The 19,824-nt window shown below is 42.2% G+C and overlaps 1 protein-coding gene across 1 annotated transcript; it reads right to left on the bottom strand.

Moving 5' to 3' along the window:
• Positions 1-210: 210 nt before the first annotated feature.
• LOC110485022 (acyl-CoA (8-3)-desaturase) lies at positions 211-19,809 on the bottom strand. The gene is made up of 12 exons (XM_021556070.4): positions 12,468-19,809; positions 9,769-9,879; positions 9,149-9,346; positions 8,065-8,166; positions 7,773-7,901; positions 6,593-6,650; positions 6,156-6,232; positions 5,605-5,702; positions 5,214-5,310; positions 4,475-4,554; positions 4,241-4,366; positions 211-3,947 (listed from the first exon to the last, which is right to left on the bottom strand). The coding sequence occupies exons 1-12, from the start codon at positions 12,684-12,686 to the stop codon at positions 3,896-3,898; spliced, it is 1,347 nt and encodes a 448-aa protein (XP_021411745.4). The 5' UTR covers positions 12,687-19,809; the 3' UTR covers positions 211-3,895.
• Between the last annotated feature and the right edge of the window lie 15 nt (positions 19,810-19,824).

The raw sequence follows: 19,824 nt of genomic DNA on the forward strand, positions 1-19,824 counted from the left end.
AGGTGTTATATGCTATTAAAACCCCCAAAAAGAAAGGGATAGTACTTTAAAAATTACCTTTGTTTTTATTCCATTAATGCATTTAAACTGAATCTCTTCTAACCCATCACAGATTGGAATAACAGTTCCAGTGGGCACCTTAATGACAACACCTTTAATCAATAAACTGGATTAATTGGTACAAAAAACAAATTTTTTATATATATATATTTTTTTATTTTTTTTTTTTAGAATGGGAAAAATCCCACAAAATCAAAATCTCAAAAATAAACATCTTTACCTTTCTAAGCATAACCACCCTGCAGATAAAATACACAGACAGGGTAAATAAAACTTGAGTGGTTAATATTTGTAAGGATGGAACAGTCAGTAGGGAGAGTTCTAGACCATTATTTCCAGAACCTAAACCATCCCTAAAAGGTTATTTTCACCTTTTTTAGATTTTTCACATCTATTTTTATGTGTCTTCAGGTGTTACTTCCAAGAGAGGATATAGAACTTTTAGGGAAAAATTCTTTCTTTTCAGACTAGATTGAGTTTAGTGACCAGACAAATCGGTAAACATTATTTCACTTTTTTTTTTTTTCTCATCTATCACCAAGGATAAGAGGATATAAGGAAGATGTATTTATATTTTTCTGAGAAAATAGAAAAATACCCTTGTGAGGCCAAGAGTTTAACGAGGAACATCCTCACCATTCACCAGTTAAGAAGACTTGAAGCAGAGTGAAAGAATTAATATTTAGATGCAAACCTGCCACAATACATGGAGGAGGTGAGGAATTTCCTGAGGAACAAGTTGATCTGAAGGGCCTCAGCCTGAGATGAAACCTTAGGTACCACATTGCCCTTTTAAGTTAATTTACAAAGTTTGTTTCTCCTGGCTCCATTTTGGAGAGCAAAGAGCCATAAATATCCACTGGAAAGCACAGTCCTGCCTTTAAGAGTGTGATCCAAGCATGCCCATGGGATGAGGCTCCTCCGGGGGATGGCACCAGGAAAACCAAGCATGCCCCACCCTTGGGTGGGTGATAAGAGGAAAATTGCTCAGTCAGAGGCAGCTCTGTACTTGCAGAGGAGCACAACTCAGCACTTTGGTCTGGGGAGTAATAGCAGAACACACCTGCTGTGGGCAGAACGTGAGGAAAAGGAAATTCCATTTTAGGTGGCAAGCTGGAATAAAGCCACCTGTTTTTTCGGACTTCAGTGTGAATACAACCTCTGTTTCTGGCTGGCTCTCTCTTTTATGGGCACACAAACTGCAATTTCCTTCAAGCCAGGCTACAAGTTGCTCTCCAAACAATCACTGAAGAGTTTTTAGGCAAGAAAACTGAAAGCAGGAGTTGTTCTATCCATTTCAAAGTCCTCTTCATCAGATTCCACCCAAAGCATCTTACCCAACTGCATCCTTAAATCTGGGACCTGAGGGAAGAACAAAACGATACAGAAGAGCTTTTGCTCTACCTGGATAAGGGAAATTACTTCCAGTAGCATCTCAGGACAAACTCCAGCAACCAGGAGGATTCTCCAAAGCATCTCCCTAATTTCCTTGTATCTTCCAGGTATTTCCGGTGACAAATATTGTCTTTCAGGGAATATTAAAGTTCTCACCTGACCCCTCGGAGTTTGCAAACCATGTTAGAATTTAACCAAGGTAAACCAGCTCCACTGTGAATAACCTTTATTAAAAGATAAAGAAATTATTATTGACACAGAGCAGCCTGTTGGGACAGAGACAGAAATGTTTTAATTAAAACCAGATTGAAAAAAGAATCAATAATAATGGCATTCAAATAAGCAGAGTTCTAATTAAACACTACAAATGATCAGCTTAATTTATGAGACTGACACTACAAAGAACCCGTTTGATTCAGCCTTTTATTGATTTCAGTGGGACACTGAATCAGCACAGCTTTCAAGTCCCACTGGTAAAAAAAATGAGGAATCCTTAATATTTGTATTACCTTCAGCAGGACAGCAATTTTAAAATGCCTTTATGTAGTACATAAATCCCTGCATTCATCTTAAGACAGTATTATCCCTTAAATAATTATAAAATGTTTCTGCTTTAGCAAATAATGATGGATATCACCATTATAACCACCCCTGGATTTGGAAACCCTTCATTACTATAGGGACCAGTTAGTAGGGATTTCCAAACTACATTTTAAACACTTTTTAACAACTACTTTTTTAAACAGGACCCTTTTCAAAGACATCTGTCTGCCATTATTATGATATAACCATAACAGTGTTATTGGTACCTGCACCTACACATAAAAATATAAATAAAATTTCCAAACTCCTTCTGCTTTGTTTGTTGGGCTTGATCTTGTTACCCATAAGAGGGGTGTTGGTGTCTGCAAATAGCAACATAAGTGAGCTGCTTTGAAATCTCCCACATCTTTCTCCTGTGGGTGATTAATCCACTGAAAGTTCTGGGTGTGAAGGCAGAGGAGAGGAACCATGTGGTATTTGCTTTTATGGGCAAATTATCTCTTTATTTGCCACTACAGGTTCTTGCCATGGAAACCTTTCTGGTTTTGGGTCAGTGAGGTGGGTACAGTACTACATGGGTTCTGACAGTCCCATAATGGAATATATTTGCTCTAAGTGGCATTAGGAAATGTCATTGAATCATAATTGCTTTTCAAAATTAGCAAGATAAATCAGAACTCCTTCTAAAAGAGGCTTTGACTTCAATCTAAAAATCATGACCAAGAACTTTATTCATAATTCTCTCATAAGACTATTTGTACTAAACCACCAAGAGGTAAACCTTTAGATAAAATGTAATATATATATAAAAGGAGTACTCTAAATACCCTTGAAATCTCGACCTACTCCTCAGTGCTTTGTCTTCTCAGCCTGATTCAAAGCTGGTCTGCACCAGAAATCCAATCTGACAGCACAGTGGGCACTCAGTTAAAATGCAGACATGTATTTATGCCTACAGATACCACATGCCATACACAGTGTTCACACTGCTGGCTGCAAGTGTCAGGAGCCCCCAGCTGCTCTGCCTGCCCAGGGCTTCTGTTCCTGCAATCCAGGAACAGAACCTGTTACAACCCTTAATAGTCACAGCAAGGGGACCAGAGCAATGGGGACATGCCCCAGAGCCCATCTGGTTCTTTGTACATTTATTTGATCTGCTCAAGGAAAATTTAAAAGAAATTCCCCCTGGCCTAATGTCTCCTGACTTCCTGTGCTTTTCCTGCATTTTATCACTGAGCCAAGAACACAAATGAGACCTTAATACTGAAAGAGGCTTGTGAGAAAGATGGAGAGATTTTATCAGGACATGTAGGGACAGGATGAAGGACAACAGTTTTGAACTGACAGAGGGTGGGTGTAGAGTCAATATTAGGAAAAAAATCTTTATTGTGAGGCACTAGAGCAGGTTTCCCAGGGAAGCTGTGGATGTCCCATCCCTGGAACTGTTCAAGGCCAGGCTGGACAGGGCTTGGAGCAACCTGGTCTGGCGGAAGGTGGCCCTGCCCATGGCAGGGGGTGGAGCAAGATGATCTTTAAGGTCCCTTCCAATCCAAACCATTCCAGGATTCTATGACTCCGAGAAGAATTTCCTTTCAAACCTCTTCCATAAGCAAGGAGCTGGCACTTCCAATAAAGTGAAAGCTGATTCAAGAGCTACTTTTCCCCAAGTTTAAAAGGCCATCTCTAAATTCTGAGATTGAGGGCAGGAAAAAACAGAGTTCATGGTTGGGAACAAGGTAAAAATGTATCTTGAAGGCACTTTCCCATTTCATTCTTACTGAAATTAACTTTGCCCAGCTCCTGAGTTCCCATGCCTGAGACATGCACAGGGATGGTGTGTCCTGGCTCTTGGCAGCAGCTGTGTGGTGAAGGGATTCCTTTGGAGAGTTGCCAGTTTCTATCCATGCAGATATGCTTCCAGCCAGTGTTCCCCAGAATCCTTCAGGGAACTGCAGGAGCAGAAGGGAAAAAATCACTTAGGAGAGAGTTCAGCTTTGTGGAAGGCCAACTGTAGTTACAGAAATAAATTGTATGGACACCTCATAGCAAAGTCTGACTGCTGCCATTGAGCTGGGAGGACTTAAAGAGGAGAAAAACAAGCTTTGAAACTTAAAAACTTTTGAAAACTCTAAATAGAAATACTCTAGGTTTGATCTCTCCATGGACATTAATTTGAAATGGCTGCCTGGGTGTCTCTTACGTGCCACCATGGAGCAAAATCATCTTGTTAATTGATAGTTACCGCAAAATATCCACAAAGGCTGTCAGCAAAGTCTTGGTTTTGTACTCGATGCCATGCTTGTCACAGAGGCTTTTCACCAGGGGAGCCACTTTCCAGTAGTTGTGCCGAGGCATTGTGGGGAACAGGCTGCACAATGGAATGAGGGAGAGTTATTGCAGGGCTTGGCTTTCTCCCTGTTCAAAATATTCCCCTGCCTCAGATTATTCCCATTTTTTCCCCCAGGATGATACTCACTGGTGCTCGATTTGGAAGTTCAGGTGCCCAGTGAACCAGTCATTGAACAGAGACTGCTTCACGTTGCAGGTTGCATGGAGCTGGGAGGGAAAAACCCAGAACCCTCAGATGACTTAGATTTTATTTACCTGCAAGTCCAACAGTTGAACCCACAGCAATCGCTGCCCACCCTAATCCAGCAAAAAAATCAAGGCAAAGTCAGTGATTACAACCATCATTGCCCTGAGGAATTCAACACAGTCTAAACTAGCCAGGCTATGTTTTTTATCCTTGATAAAACAGGAAACTGCTGCAAGCCCACTATGCGGGATTGCACTGTTGGAGGCAGGATAGATGTGAGCAAAGCACTATTTACATATTCTTTTTTATCAGGCAATTTTGTCAGATTTATCTGTAGTAAACTTGCAGCCTGTAGGGTAAAAATAAAGGTATCCCACTTTGCTTCCCTTTAGTTGGCCTAAAAAGGAAATTTGCTGTTATATCACCAGTACATTTCTATAATAGGGAGGGGAAAGGGTTATGAAAAATATGTCAAGGCCTTTCAGTGAAAAAACCAATATTATTTAACTCTAGCTTTCCTGTTTTCCAACTAACATTTTAAATGGTTTGAATATCACAGAAATGTTTATTAAATGAATGGAAGGGCAAACCTCATTAACAGTTAATCTAAGAGAATATTGTCTTTGTTCTATAATTTAGACCAGCAGACCCAGTATTCCAGAAGAAAGGAGTTTCTCACCTGAGTAGACACCCAGTCTTTGTTCTTGTCATAATCAATGTCCATTGGGATGTGGTTCATCTGGGACACCCAAATAAACCAGCTACTCTCAAGGAACCTGGGCAGATAAACCCAGAAATTCTTGTCAATCTCTAATCCCATCCAAATTTAACACTAAAACACTCGGCTAAGTCTCTTCTTAGGTGAAAAAGAACTTTTGGAGTTTAAGAACCACTCAAGTTTTAGATGCAGATGTCCCTGAGCAGCCACCACCCCCCACTGAAGTGAAATGGTTTATTTTGGACTACTTAATTCTGAAAAAATTGTAGGTTTAGTTTTCATTTCTTTCTTTTGAAGCTCAATATTGATAACAAATCTTAATTATGGGGGCTCTGGGTCTGCTCTGAGTTACCTGGACAGCCAGTAGTACACCATGAAGTTGTTAAATCCCATTAAAGGAACATACATGAGGCAGACTCGGATGTTGAAAGTCACAACCAATATCAGGTCCTGTAAAAAACAAAACAAAACAAAACAAAAACAAAAACAAAGAAAAAAACCCCAAACAAATCAGGATGAAAATCAGCCTTTGTTGATGAAATGTCTCCACTCCATTCTCTCCCTTTTACTAGAACTGCAGCTTAAAAAATGCTCTGATATGCAAATTTCTGATTTATCAGGAGTATGCTCCATGCTACATAAGGTGGGTGTGTCCCTGAAATATTCCTACTTATCCATCAATAACTGCAGACAACAGCCCTGCTGTCACACTCTGGGTCTGGGAATTTCCTGGTAACTTTTATTTTTCTGCTAAATGCTAAACTATCTTCTCTGCTTCAGCAAGCCTAGAATCAGCCTTCTCTATCCTTTTTCTCTCTTACCCTTCAACCACCTGCCTAATAGGAGGTGAAGGTGGATATAGTGACATTTTTTGAGTTTTCCAGACAGGGAAGCAGTGCTTACCAACCACTTTTTCCTCTTGATTGCAAAGTAGATTGTTGACAGCTGGAAGAAGGGTACGAGGGCGAGTGGGGCCAGTACTGAAGGATAGAACAGAAAAAGAAAGATATTTGTCATTTCACTGCATCATTAAAATGATTCTTCTTTCCAGTGGAAGAAAAATTGCTGTCTTCCCCTCATATTAAGCTCCATGCACCTACATAATCTCTTCCTCTTTTCTTCTCATCACTTCTCCATTTCTTCCCCACCCCTGTATCTGTTTGATACACCCCCATCTACATCTCATAACCCAAACAGAGACTTAAGGGGCAATTCTTCCTCATAAGGACCTTCTTTAATGTGAAGGAAGCTTCCTGGAGCTCTCACTTCAATGGGAATATCTTTAAAAGCCATTATTTTGCGGGGGAGGAGATGCACTCATGGTTTTAGGGGATACTCACAGATGAAATACTTGTGCTGGTAATTGTAAGGCATGAACTTCTTCTTCTGCTTTCCAAGCTGAAAAATGAAAAGATAATTAAATATTCACAAAAAGCACAATTAAGTTTGTTTCTTCACCTTGTAATTTTTCACCAATTGCACAAAAAGTTTCTTAACAACACCCCAACCTTTTGTAATGTAATTCTTCAAAAGACAAAATAATAAGAAACTAAAGCAAACTGCTTCCAGAGCTCCACTCTACACTGGATCAACACTGAAGTAACGAATAAACTGCATAAACAAAAGCCCTGAAATCCACTTTGAGTATCCATGGTGTGCCTAACTTCGATCCTGTTAAAAAGCAGGAAGACATGAGAACTGATTTCCTACATTTTCACTCCATCAAAGCCACTGGACCACAGCCAACCTGCTCTGGATGCTCATGCTCCTACATGAGAGATCTTTCCCAAAATCCCTGACAAAATCCTTCCCAACTGGAGCCAGTGGTTTTCTATCAATAAGCATTTTGTATCTCCCATTGTAGGAATCTGTCTGGAACACAGAGCTGGAATTTTCCATGTGTCTTGGAGAGTTTCTTTAGCAGGTAAAAGAGAGAGAGGCATTATTTTAAGAGGCTGGTGTATCTGGCAACAAGGCTGTTTTATCACCCCGTGAGTAAAAGGAATTACAATGAAAAGGCAAACGAGTCCTTGCCTATCCTGATGCTGTCAGAAACCATAATGGATGCAGAGAGTTTCTCTTTTTATGAAAGCCATAAAATTCAGGATTAGGAAATCATTTGCTGCATTTGCTCTCGATGTGCAGCAGCTCCGCTGGCCCTGAAGGATTTGGGTGCCCAACAGCTCTGGCAGCCAGGAGGATCCAGAGGGAACATCTGACTCACTAACCCTCTCTTATGCAAGTGGGCTGACTCACCCCTGGAGCTGCCTTCAAGGTGCTTGCCCTTACTTAAGGACTGATTTTAAGCTTTTGCTTCTCAGGAGTGCCTCAGCATTGCAACAACAAGACACTCTCAGATCTTGGAACACTTTGGGAATTACCATAAAATCCTAGAACAGTCTGGATTGGAAGGGGACCTTAAAAACCACTTTGTTTCAAGGCACAATCTGGGCTGTTATTATTATATTTTAGATACATATCACACTCTAGCTTTCTGTCACTAAATGTGCTTTTGCAGACCTCCTTGGAGAGGGTCTTTCCCAGGCTGAAGAGCAGAGGGTGCATGTTGAGGTCGGGGTCCTTGTGGAAGCAGTTGGGCTTGGCGTGGTGCTGGTTGTGCAGGTGGTTCCACCAGCTGGCAGGCAATCCCTGCATGGGGAAAAGGGCAACACCAGGGATTCAAACTGGAGCAATATCAAGGATCCCATCTCTATTTACTGCAATTCCCTCACAGGAGACCTTGCCTGGATTTAGGGACACTCCCATCCATTGCTTAGTCCCAATCAGCCCCAGAGAACATTCCCACCACTACCTTCAGCATGTTTATCACCACGATCTGCAGGAGATGATTCCACCTGGGCTTCCTGAAGACAGAGCAGTGCCCCAGATCATGCTGGAACCAGCCCATCTGGATCTGGAAGACAAAAATCACTGAGGAAAGAGAACTGCTTTATTGCAATAATTTGCCTTGTGAGTCTCTGTAACTTCATAGTGTGAGTTTCATCCTCCTTCTGATGTGTCAAGAGACACTCACAGGGCTGGAACTTCCATCCAGGCCACTGTCCACTAGAGCTGCTCAATTCCAGATTATTAGTTTCATCTGGAATATAGGGAAAGCAGCAAAGCATCACTGCAATTAACTTCACTGTCACAGTATGGAATTCTGTTGCTACCATCATGAATAATTAATTTCCAAGTAACCAGCCACAGCAAGTCTGTGGCTTCACTGCATTCCATATTTCCATGGAAATACAAGTCTGCTCTTTGAGGGATATCTGCCTTAGCAGATATTAGGCAATTAAAACAGATTAATTAAATAAATTAGCTCATTTGCACCTGCTCCAGGGGGATCTGAACAAACTAAAGCATTTAGTGCTAATAAGAAAATCTTAATTTTCCTCCTTCCGCCACACCCTTCAATTTCTCCCATCTAAGTGCCACAAATCCCTATTCCCTCCTTCCCTACACCCACACTGAAATGGATACTTTGCTTATATGGCTGAATTTACTAATCCAGCAGAAAACTACTCAGGGCTAGAGAGGACTCATAAAGGACCCAAAAAATACCAGAGCCATCTGACAGAAGAAACAGAGCCAAAAGTGCAGGTGAGAACTAAATATTCCTTCTTTGTCCTGGGGTAAGTGATTAAATCAGCTCATCCCATCTTGTGAAAGAGCCAGTTCCACAAGAACCCCACCATCCCGAGGGAGCAGCCTGTCAGCAAAATGAGATCAGCTGCAGGCAACAAAAATTGTGACATAGAATGTCCTTGTCATCTTCAGCCAGATAATGGGATCTAAGGAGAGACAATGCCTGGTATGGGAGCATTCCATTAACCCTCTCCACCTGGAAGAGCCACGGGTGTCTGAGCATTGAGCACCCATCAGCAGTTTACCTGGGCAGTGGTGAAGAACACCATGCCAGTTACGAAAGGCACCAGGGATATGCCAAAGTACCAGACCATAAGCCAGGATGCAGCATCCAGCACCAGGAGATGAAGAAAAATCAGGAAGAAGAAGAAGTAATTGGGCCTCAGAAGTCCCATCTTCTCAATGGTGCAGCGCAGCTCACGAAAATCCTCCAAAAGGGATTTCTGTGGGTAAAGAAAGGGAATTTCTGTGGGTAAAGTAAATATTTATGTACTGTTTATTTTGAAAATGTCATAGCAGAGCCAGGAACCCCAAAACAGCCACAGAAGTTGAAGGAGATGTTCTGTGAGTAGGGGCTCTGTGCCAAAACAAGCATGAAGTCAACAGACTTTGCTTTGATTCTGATTTGATTCTGAGACATCCCAGCGAGGAGAACAGAGGAGGATTTGGGGCTCTGGAGCTCATTCCTTGCTGCCAGGGGTGGATTTAGTGATGCTGGGACAGTCACGTTTCCATGCCTGCCCATCGCCACCCACAGCATCAGGCGTGCTCCCTCAGAGGCAATTCCTCCTACCTCTCCTGTTTTTCCTTCTCCTTCCATGCTGAACCCCAAGCCATTCCCACCACTGGAATCTAGGGCACTCACCTTTTTATTAGACTCAAAGTTTGGTTGATCAGGTGCCAGCTCCCCAATCAGCAAAGATTTCAGGTACTTTTTCACCAGGGACTTGTCGTTGTGGAATGCCACAAAGGCATCCTGAGGAACACAAAGGGAGCAAGTGAGAGAGGGCACGTGGCCAAACACCAGAGCTGAGCCTCTCATTGCCCAGGTCTGAATTATAACACAAAATCCTGCTCCCCTTGTCCATTTTTGTCTCTCCTGTCACTCTTTCCCATTTACTGAAGCTTGGCCCAAGGAAGCTGGAGGAGTTTCAAGCACCCAGATTTCATAAGTGCCCCTGGGTGAGGCTGGTAATAAACATGAAAGGGTTTGATGAAAAACCCTTTGCAGAGGGAAACCTGTTCCTTCATCTGCTTGCTTCAGCACACTCTGTCCCTAGAAGGCTCCAGCCAGCAGCCCTGCCCTATGGATGGGACCCAGGAGCAGGGAATGAGGTGTGTCTCTGCCATGCTTGGGATGAGGCTTTGGAACCCTGCCTGTGCAACACTAAGGCCATACAAAATAGATGCTGAAGCCTTATATTTAGCAGCACAAACTGGGTGTCTCTTACAGTTCCCTCCCAATTTCCAGAACAGGTTGATGTTTTGGGAATGTGGGAGCACTAATGACACAAAAGTGTCTGTCCAAGAACCATTTCAAATCACAGTTTCATATCATATATAAACAATGGAAAAAGAATGAGATTCTAGATAAATCAAAACTCTTCTTTAGCTCGTGTCCTCAGTGGATTTTCCAGAAGAAAGGTAAAGAGGCTGGCCATACCCTTTTTTTCTTCCAGAAAGAGCAGATAGAACAAAATCCTCATTTTGAACAGTCTGGTTTTGCTGATTTTGGCTCTGAAAATCAGCAGGGATGAGCACAACCCAAATATTCTGCACAGGTCTGGTCAGGATCAAATCTCTGGAAGAGGACAGAGGACTTCCTTGGAGCCTCTTGGCTGGAGACAGTCTCTCTCTCTGAGTACTGTAGTCTAGAAAAAGTCAGAACAGGGTGACTTTTTGGACATTTGAGCTTTTCTACAGACATCTAGTGACCCTTTGTCACAGTGACAAATGAACAACTCTGTCCAGACCAAGAGGACTGGGGAAATCTTTCCATCAAGATTTTGTGCCCCTCATCCTCCAGGTCTTTATACATTTTTATATCCCTCCATCTTGTCAGGAATTCTGATTTAATCCATAAGAATCTATACTGCAGTTTGGAAACAGGAACCAGAATCCTTTCAAGCAGAAACTCCTCTCCATGAGATCAGTATCACAGATTCTTATCACTGAAAGCCTCTCAGTCCTGTCTGTTCTTCCTCCTCCCTGGTCTTAGGCCCTGATTAGCATCTCACTAACTTTAACGTCAGAGATGAAGAACTATCACCTACAACACACATAACTCACAACATCTGACATCAATTAAATGCTCTGTAATGGTCTTGCTTTGTATTTTCAAAATAATTCCCACAGAGGAAGAAAATTCTCACTATGTATAGACTATTAGGAGCTCTAGAGCAGCCAAGAGTTGCTGGGAAAAAAATCCTGGATCCTGATTTTAGGTAAAGTCCTAGACCAGCAATTTTTTGAGACACCTTCCAGTCCTGCTTTCCTATGTGGATTTCTTAGAGTATATGAACAAGCAGCACTTTAAAAGCAAAAAGAGTGATTAGGATTAGCGAGGACAAGACACAAAGTGTTGTTAGGATGCAACACAAATCCCCACTGAACCCATGATTTTGGCTACTGGTTGTGGTCCTGTCTTCAAAGGGATATAGTTCACCTCGAGGTTTGAAAATACCTTCATGATTAAGTAAAATCAGATTGTAATTATTGCTACAATAAAAGCAAGTAAGATCAAAGGTCATTTTTTAAACATATTCACTGCAGTTAAAGCCCCTGGGTGTCTATAAATACAATGATGTATGTTGCAGGTCCTTGCAGGAGCTGGGAGGACATAGCTTGGGGACAAATCATTCCATGCATTCTGCATTCCTTGACTCCTTCTGTAAAAGTCCAGTGGTGGAAAGTGCAGGAGATAGCACTAGGATATCTGGACTGGTCTATACTCTGAAGGTCAGTGAGCTTGGGAGAAACCAAACAAGACTCAAACCTCTCCTTTTGCTTCCTCTGGGATCACCAGGTATTTTTCTGCCCCAGGGTGCAAGGGATGAAATGTGAAAAGTAACTGATCTGGTCCATTTTGGGCTGGGAGTTAGAATTGCTATCCTATTCCGCACGCTGAAACATGAGGAATTAAGACAGGCTAAGCAACCTTCTTCAAGTCAGAAAGTCTTGTCGTGACAAGAATTAAATCTCCCACATCACAAGTTTATGCTCATGTTTCCAATTCTCAGATTTCTGCCTATTCAGAAATTCAGCGTCTCCTTTCAGCATAGTCTGGGAGATCTGCTTAGAATTTATTATTCCTGCCAAAAAGCACCAAATTATTTTAGATAAATCCTCTAGATCAAAGATTTTTGCAGGAATCCCTGGAAGATCTCTGATCAAATATATTTGTAGGACTTTTCCTTATGTCCTGCAGCCCGAGGTCATCATGCTGCTTTCTCAGTCCGCTCTCTGACCAAGCACAGTGACGACCACCACCAGACAGGGTTCCCCACCATGTCCTCCTTCCCTGCCACTGGAACCACCTTCTGCAGCCGCTTTCCCAGCTCTTACCGTGGCATCCTGCCCAGCATAGTGGCTGATAACCCGGCTGCCCCCAGGATGGCTCTTGGAAAACTGGCTGACATCATAAACCTTCCTGTCAACCACCAGCCACTGCTCCCGGCCTTGCCCGCGGCCGTTGTGGATCCTGATCTCTTCCCAAGTGAAAAGCTGTGGAAAGGCTGGAACAGGTCCCGTCCCCTTCTCGCTGGGGCCAGTCTGGGGAGCCATCCGTGCTGGGACGCTCCAGTGCCAGCTCCGTGTCCAGGCTGAGGTGGCCCATCCTGGCCTGCCCGTTATACAGCCCCATTCCAAGCCACTCCCTGCGCTTCCAAGGGCTGCTCGGCTCTCCTCGCCCAAACACACCCATCCCAAGTTCCCTCCTCTTCCAGACGCTTGGACACACCCGTGAGGAAAAGCCCTGCTCCTTCTTGTCCTTTCTGAGCTGCCTTTGCAAAATCTGACTGCATCACTGAACACAAAGAGGAAGAAAGACAGAAATTTGGGAAGACAACCTGTTACCTCTAAATGGCCTCATCACCACCCAAACCCTTCACGTTGTTCTTGGTCTTTGAAATTTTTTTGACTCTGGCATTCTGAATTAATGTGCCTTTCTCAACTAAATAATTGATTAAAATACCAACAGATCAGAGTAAAGAAAGAACACAATAAGAAAGCATTCTTTACTTCCAGTTAATTTGACTTATATATTGATAATACCTCGCATACAGTTGGTTTCAGAATTTCCTGTATGTTCCTGAGGCCATGCAATCACCTAATTGTTCAAGTAATTAATTAATGAGTCTATAACATTAAAATATTTTGTAGTAATAGCAGCATTAATAATAGTGATAAAAATAACAACAAAAACAACAACAATAATAATAATATTGATGACAATAATAGCAAGAACTGTTAACACCAACTTTGGCTATAAATTCAGAAACCTATGCTTAAAGGCAATGTTGACATAACTAACTTTACTGAAACACTACTCCTGCAGAAACCAAGTCTATGCATCTCTTATATAGTGAAGGTCTCCTGTGCAATAAAGAGGTAAAGAATTCTCAGCTGTAATAAAATGCAGTGACAAGGCAATGCCAAGTTTCCTATGAATTCACATCAATTTTGCAGAAAAATTTAAGCAATGTAAATCAAGTATTGCCCTACTTGAGATCTAGCAGTGTCTTAATCCTGGTTGGGTTTTTTTAAATCCAATATTCCAACCCTTGGGTGTTTTTGAGGAAGGTACAAGCAGCAGGCAGACATGGTACAGTCTGGGGTGGTACAGATGGGGTATTTCCATCATACCCTTTTGTAATGCAACACTGAGTTAAATCCTGACTTTTCCCCCTTGCCCCAAATGTTCTATTTATGTTTCTGAATTTCTTAGGTCTGTAACTCCAGATGTGGCCTGCAGTGATGCCCAGTCCCTGCCTGAAGCTGGGCAGCTGCAGGTCTCAACTGTCTCTTGTGACAATGAGCTACCCAGACAATTCACACTCTGGGATTCCAAGAAAACTGTGGAGCTCCCAGTGCAAACTCCCAGTTATGAGAAGGACTGAAAACACTCAGATGAACCTGCAGACTTCAGGCGGGACAGAAAGATAAAGGCAGATAAAAAAGCAAAACTACTTTCTTGACCAAGGCACCTCAGCAGAGTGAGGTGTTTTCCCTGTCTTTCAAGCACAGAGTGGGCAGTTTTCTGGCTGACATGGAACTCCAAATGATGCAATTCTAATTCTTCAAATCATGTAGCATCTTGCAAATTATTCAGTCAAGCCCCAAACTGCCATTTAAAAGTGCCTGACATGTGGCAATTGGTGAACCACCCAAAGTGAAAGAGAAATGTGACTGCTGCTATTCATCAGAAGACAGTGATAAAAGAATGGGAGGAATAATTTCTACCCTGCTGTCACATTGTATTTTGTAACTCTTTATCTTGCTCTAAATAAAAGCTGAGAGTGTCCACGCTAATGATGTGTTCATGATCTATGTACATGTGCAGAGACTTACCTAAATCAATGTTCAGTACTTGAGGTGGTGGCAATAAAATATGCAACAGTTTGCGCAATTTCCTGCAGATGTGGGGTTTTGCACACATGAAAATATCAAGTTACTCCATAGCTAGCTGAAAGTACAAAAAACTCTTCCCATGGGCCTATATTCAGACTTTTAAAAATGTGGGGTTTGGTTTCGGTTTACAAGGAGATGCAGGATAAAGAGCCAGGAATGTACTGGAGTGAACAAATATGGGATGTCTCTGTCTATACCCACAGTCAGTAGCTGTGACTTTCACTGTTAACACTGTGGGTGCCAGCATCCACCAAACTGGGATGGTGGATGGCAACTCTAAGATGATTGTTCTCTGTATTAACAGATGGAACCAGCCATCTGTTAAATGCATAAATATTTATTGTCCGAATTTATTTAGTGTCAGATCCTATCCAGAGGGGCCTGTAACGCCCACTGATATTCTGTTCAATTAAAATCCCTTCCCAATGTGAAAGCAGAAGCTGCCTCTGTCTATATTATCCAGTTACGAAACTGATTCCAAAAGCCCAGACAGTGAAAGGCACGGTCCTGCTCACCCAGAGAAACTATTGAGAAACCTGCTACGGTGAATTTACACCACACTCGGTGTTCTGCAACCACTGCCCACACACCTGCCAGGAAGCGTGTCCTACGTTCCCGGGAGCTGGTCCACGTGCACAGGGCTGCTCCACAGCCCTGCTCCCATGACTCAGAGCCTCCTTGCACAGGCTCTCGACACAGTTTCCCAGATTTCCAGAACACTGCTTGACTGCTCAGCAGGCAGTTGCTGCCTCAGCCCTTTTATCATCTGTCACATAAATGTTTGCAGCTTACACTTAATCCACTGGAGGTAAGTGGTCCAGAAATAAAGTTGATACTGAGATACCCCAGAATATTTGGAAGTGGTGGGTGATCGTAGAGGTTTTCCAGCATTAATGATCCTGTGATCTTGTTTCTAAGAAAATCTTCTTTTCCAGAGAGGATCTTTAGGTTCTGAGTAATATTGTCCTACTTTTTTACAGGGTTTTCATGGAGCCTTGGCAAGTGGGAACACCTCCCAAGTGGGGCTCCTGGGCAAAACCGGGTGGAGAATCCCTTCTTTTTGACGTGTAGAGCCTCACCAGAGTTGTTAGATAGAACACAGACAGTTGTGGGTTGAACAGGTCTCCAGAATTAGGTATCAACAGTGGAGAAAGCTGGAAAAGTGTGACCTTGGATGAGTACCTACAAGTACACCTGCACTTCCCTCTGGAAGCAGAACTGAGTCCCACTGCCCTGTCCTGGCTGCTCTGGAGCCATGGAACAGCATCTTTGATCAAAGCAGAGATGATCTCAAATGTCTCTGCATCAGGAGGCAGGTACCACCTAATTTATATAACATAACTTTACTTTGAAGAGTTTGTCCTCAAGGGACTCTGGAATGGAGCTCACAGGATACCGAACCCTTTGTGGAGGGTCCAGGACTGCTCTGCCTTACAGTGACTCCAAGGAAATTACCTGCATCCATCCACAGTTAGCACAAACATCCCTGTGCACAGAGGCTGTTTTTCTTCCTAGATTCATGGACTCTCCTTCAAGACTCCCTCTTCTGTGGCTATGATGTGCCTCTTCCCAAACACAGCCAGGAAATAGAAATAATGAAAATTATTTTATCTCCAGCACAAAACTTAATGGGGAATCCATAATTCAGGAAAAGGCTACATTCAGAAAGATCTTTGCAATCTTTTCAAGCGATAAAAAACTTGCAGTTTTCAAAATTTTGTTTTGGAAAGGAAAAAAATAATCTAGCAATTTACTGCTTTTGATAAAAAACATTATAAGGCACCATGTCAGTCAGAAGGAGAACAGGACCAGGTTTTCCCTTTTTTAGTATATTCTGGGTTGATGAAATACCACCCTGCATCACAGATGGAGATACTTACCAGGAATACCATATCCCATGAAATGGAAAGAGAAACCTAAAGCAAAACCACGGAGTTTTTTAATAGACAAGAGTCAGGTTTGTAATGGAGACCCTGCTTTGAGGGGTTTCATTTGCTCAGATATTTAAAATTTTTATTAATTTTGTTTCATTCCTCAGTCCAGATACCAATAATAAATCAACACAAGTTTTTTTTTTCTCTGTGAAAATCATCTTCACACCCTTTGCAAAAGAGGAAAAAAAACCCCTGTGAAAGCCACGCTTTCCCTCCCAGCCTTTGGTTGCATTTTATGAGTAAACAATAAAACCCCAAGATGTTAATTAGAATGAGAGCTAAAATTAGGCTCTGTAATAAGCCCTGTGAACCTTCTCATCTAAATCTCCCAAGAGAACAATAAATGACATTAAAGCACAAATTATATAAATTTTTTTCAATTCCTATGAAATAAACCCTTTGCATCCTTCAGCTTCATGAAAGTCAGAATCTCAGGGTCTCTTCTGTGGCTTAAAGATCTAAATTAAGCTGATCTAAAGTTATAAATTCTGTAGTTCTCTTCTCCCAAGTGCTCCGTATTGTTACAATGAATAAGACACAACATGATCCAAGTCAAAATTGTTAAATGTCTGTAACAAACCCATTTTGTTTTCTCACTGTTGCATATTTGGGGTTGGTTTTTGTTCAGACCAGGCAGCATTTTTGTTGTGTTTTCTGTGCCCAGTGCAGGGCACCCGCTGCTTACAAACTTCTGAATGATCCGGCTGCCTGAAATTGGGCATCCACAGAAGAGAAACTCCACAAAAGTTACCCATGCTTCAAAGTTTGTTTTAATATGTGGTTTGTGCAACCATAATTAGGAACAAAGTGGCCTAAGCCAATATTAAAACACCCACGCTGGTTCCGTGGTCTTCACTTGGAGAACCTTCCTCTGTCTGGCCTTCCTGTGGGCCTCGGGTCACCTCCCAACCTCTGCAATAAACGTGGCACAGCCAATATTTGGCCATAATTCCTTCTCTGGCCTTCACCATCTGCCTCTGCCCTTCCTTGGCCACATATTTTGGGGTATATTCTTCAGGCAATGTAAATATTTTGCCTCAGAGATGTCCCTACATCCTACCCTGCTGCCAAGGGGACCACTCATAATTTGCGTATTTTGCTACTAATTTTGCAAAATTTAATTTTCCTTTGACACTTTAGCAATTACTAAATTGTTGACAAGTAGCAACTCCTACTTGTAGATTCCATGACCTTTTCACTATTCTTTCTATTCCCAATCTGCCTCACAGGTTGTCCGTCATCCCTCAAAAATGGTCTCATGAGTTTGTTTCTCCCCTCATTGCTAGGGAGCTAAGTCCCATAATTTTATACTTATTCATTTATTTTGGCAACTTTGGAATATTTGCTGAAGATAGAAATACCTGTGGCTTTGTAGTCTCACATGTTTCTGATCTTCCTCTTGGATGAGGGGAGAAGAGAGAACAAAACAAAGAAAATGTCAAAACCTGAGCTCATTGCAGATCTGCACTCACCTTTTATTTTCCTTGGGCAACACCCAGCATTTCTTACCTCACCTTGTTTCTTTTTCCTAACCGGCTGGGAGATGATCCTGGAAAGGAATTCAGGCTCATTTGTTGAAACATTGGCACCCCTTCTTGCCAGAAGTTATCATTCTATCTTGGTCTGCAGCTAAATGATGGGTTAGTGCTCATCTGAAAAGGTCTGTTATGCAGGAGGTGGCCTAATTAGGATAATACTGCCCACAGGCCTGCCCTGATCTCTTCCTGAGTCAAAGCAAACATTATATAAGGAATTATCATCTATAAAATTGAGTTATTCTTGAATTTTTATATTACCCTTAGAGGACAATCTAGCACTGCTTCAGCTAATTGGGCTAATTAACCTTGGTACTAAGATTTGCACTTACACTGTATCTTGAACTGGTATTGATCCACAACTTAGTTGCTGCATATTTCTTTATTACTGACAGACCAAAGTATTCTCTGCTCTGAAATTTCTCATTTTCTGATCAAGTCACTGCTTCTTCTCACTGACAATTTTATTGTCTTAAAAAAAAAAAAAAAACCACCAGACTGATAAAAAACTAAATGATGAGCTGCAAAAATCAAAAAGCCAGGCAGGTTCTTGGGAGCAAAGCCAAGGGAGATTACTATGGATCAATCAGACCTTTAGAAATTTTGCCTAAGGGGCACCATCATAACCAGCATTTCATATAAGCTGTCATGGATGTATAATTTCTTGCTGCTGTTTCAAAACTATTCTTGGTGGAAATTCCTCCCCATTTTCTGAACGTTTAATACCAGTCCCTGCAGGAGATGCAAATCCCAGAGAAATCTCTTCCAGTGTAATCCTCTTCCTTTCCCCATGAGCAGTGTTGCGTTACTGCACTTGTCCTCTACACCTGACCTGTTAGGAAATCTCTTTATATTCCTTGTAAAAGACCTTTGGGAAGCACCAAATTCTCCTGTTTATGAGCAACTCAGCTGCATTCATCATCTGTCCTGTGGGATCTACAATCAGCTTGACTTCCCCTGCTTTTCTAAAGATGGGGAAAACTCCATAAAGAGCACCATTCCCCTCTTCAGGAATTTGGGGTAATGGATGCAAAAACATCCACAAGTTGGGCAAGGACTGCAAATCTGCACTATTAACAAGTCCAGACGAGTGGGTCTTGGCAAGTGGAAAACTGCAGCATATTCTTCTTTCAGTTGCCCCATCACCCTTAACTGTATGAAAATCACGCTGATATTTTTATAATTCCAGTTGTTCCATTGCTGAAGATGTTCCTCCCTGATTTGGAAAAAGTGATTTATTCCAAGTTGGAGCCACCTCTTTGTCCAATGATATCCCACTTAACTGGATAATCTTCAAAGCATTATGAACTCCTCACATCTTCAGGAACAATATCCTCTTCTCCCTGCCATGAGCAGGGACACTTTCCACTATCACAGGTTGCTCCAAGCCCAGTCCAACCCTACCTTGAACACTTCCAGGGATCCAGGGACAGCCACAGCTTCCCTGGGCAACCTGTGCCAGGGCCTCACCACCCTCACAGGGAAGAATTTCTTCCCAATATCCCATTTAAACCTCACTTCTTTCAGTTTGAAGCCATTCCCCCTTGTCCTGTCACTCTATGCCCTTGCCAGGTCTATCTCATGATCTGATCCTTCCCTTCTGATCCTCTGGGATGTCCTCCCCTTCTAATGTCTGACTGCCACCCTGTGGCTATTCCACAATGTTCAGGTTCCATTTTTAAGGCCAAAGGGTTTCCACTAGATGGCAAAGTTGAGGCTGGTGCTCTTCCAAGGTCGTGTAATTCAGTGTATTTCTCAAGCCTGGAAAACTTCCAGGAAACTCAGCACATTCATATTTGGTTATGCTGAGTCAGGTCCCCTTTC

This window comes from Lonchura striata, chromosome 5 (genome assembly GCF_050655825.1).
Source record: "Lonchura striata isolate lonStrDom1 chromosome 5, ASM5065582v1, whole genome shotgun sequence".
NCBI lineage: Eukaryota > Metazoa > Chordata > Aves > Passeriformes > Estrildidae > Lonchura > Lonchura striata.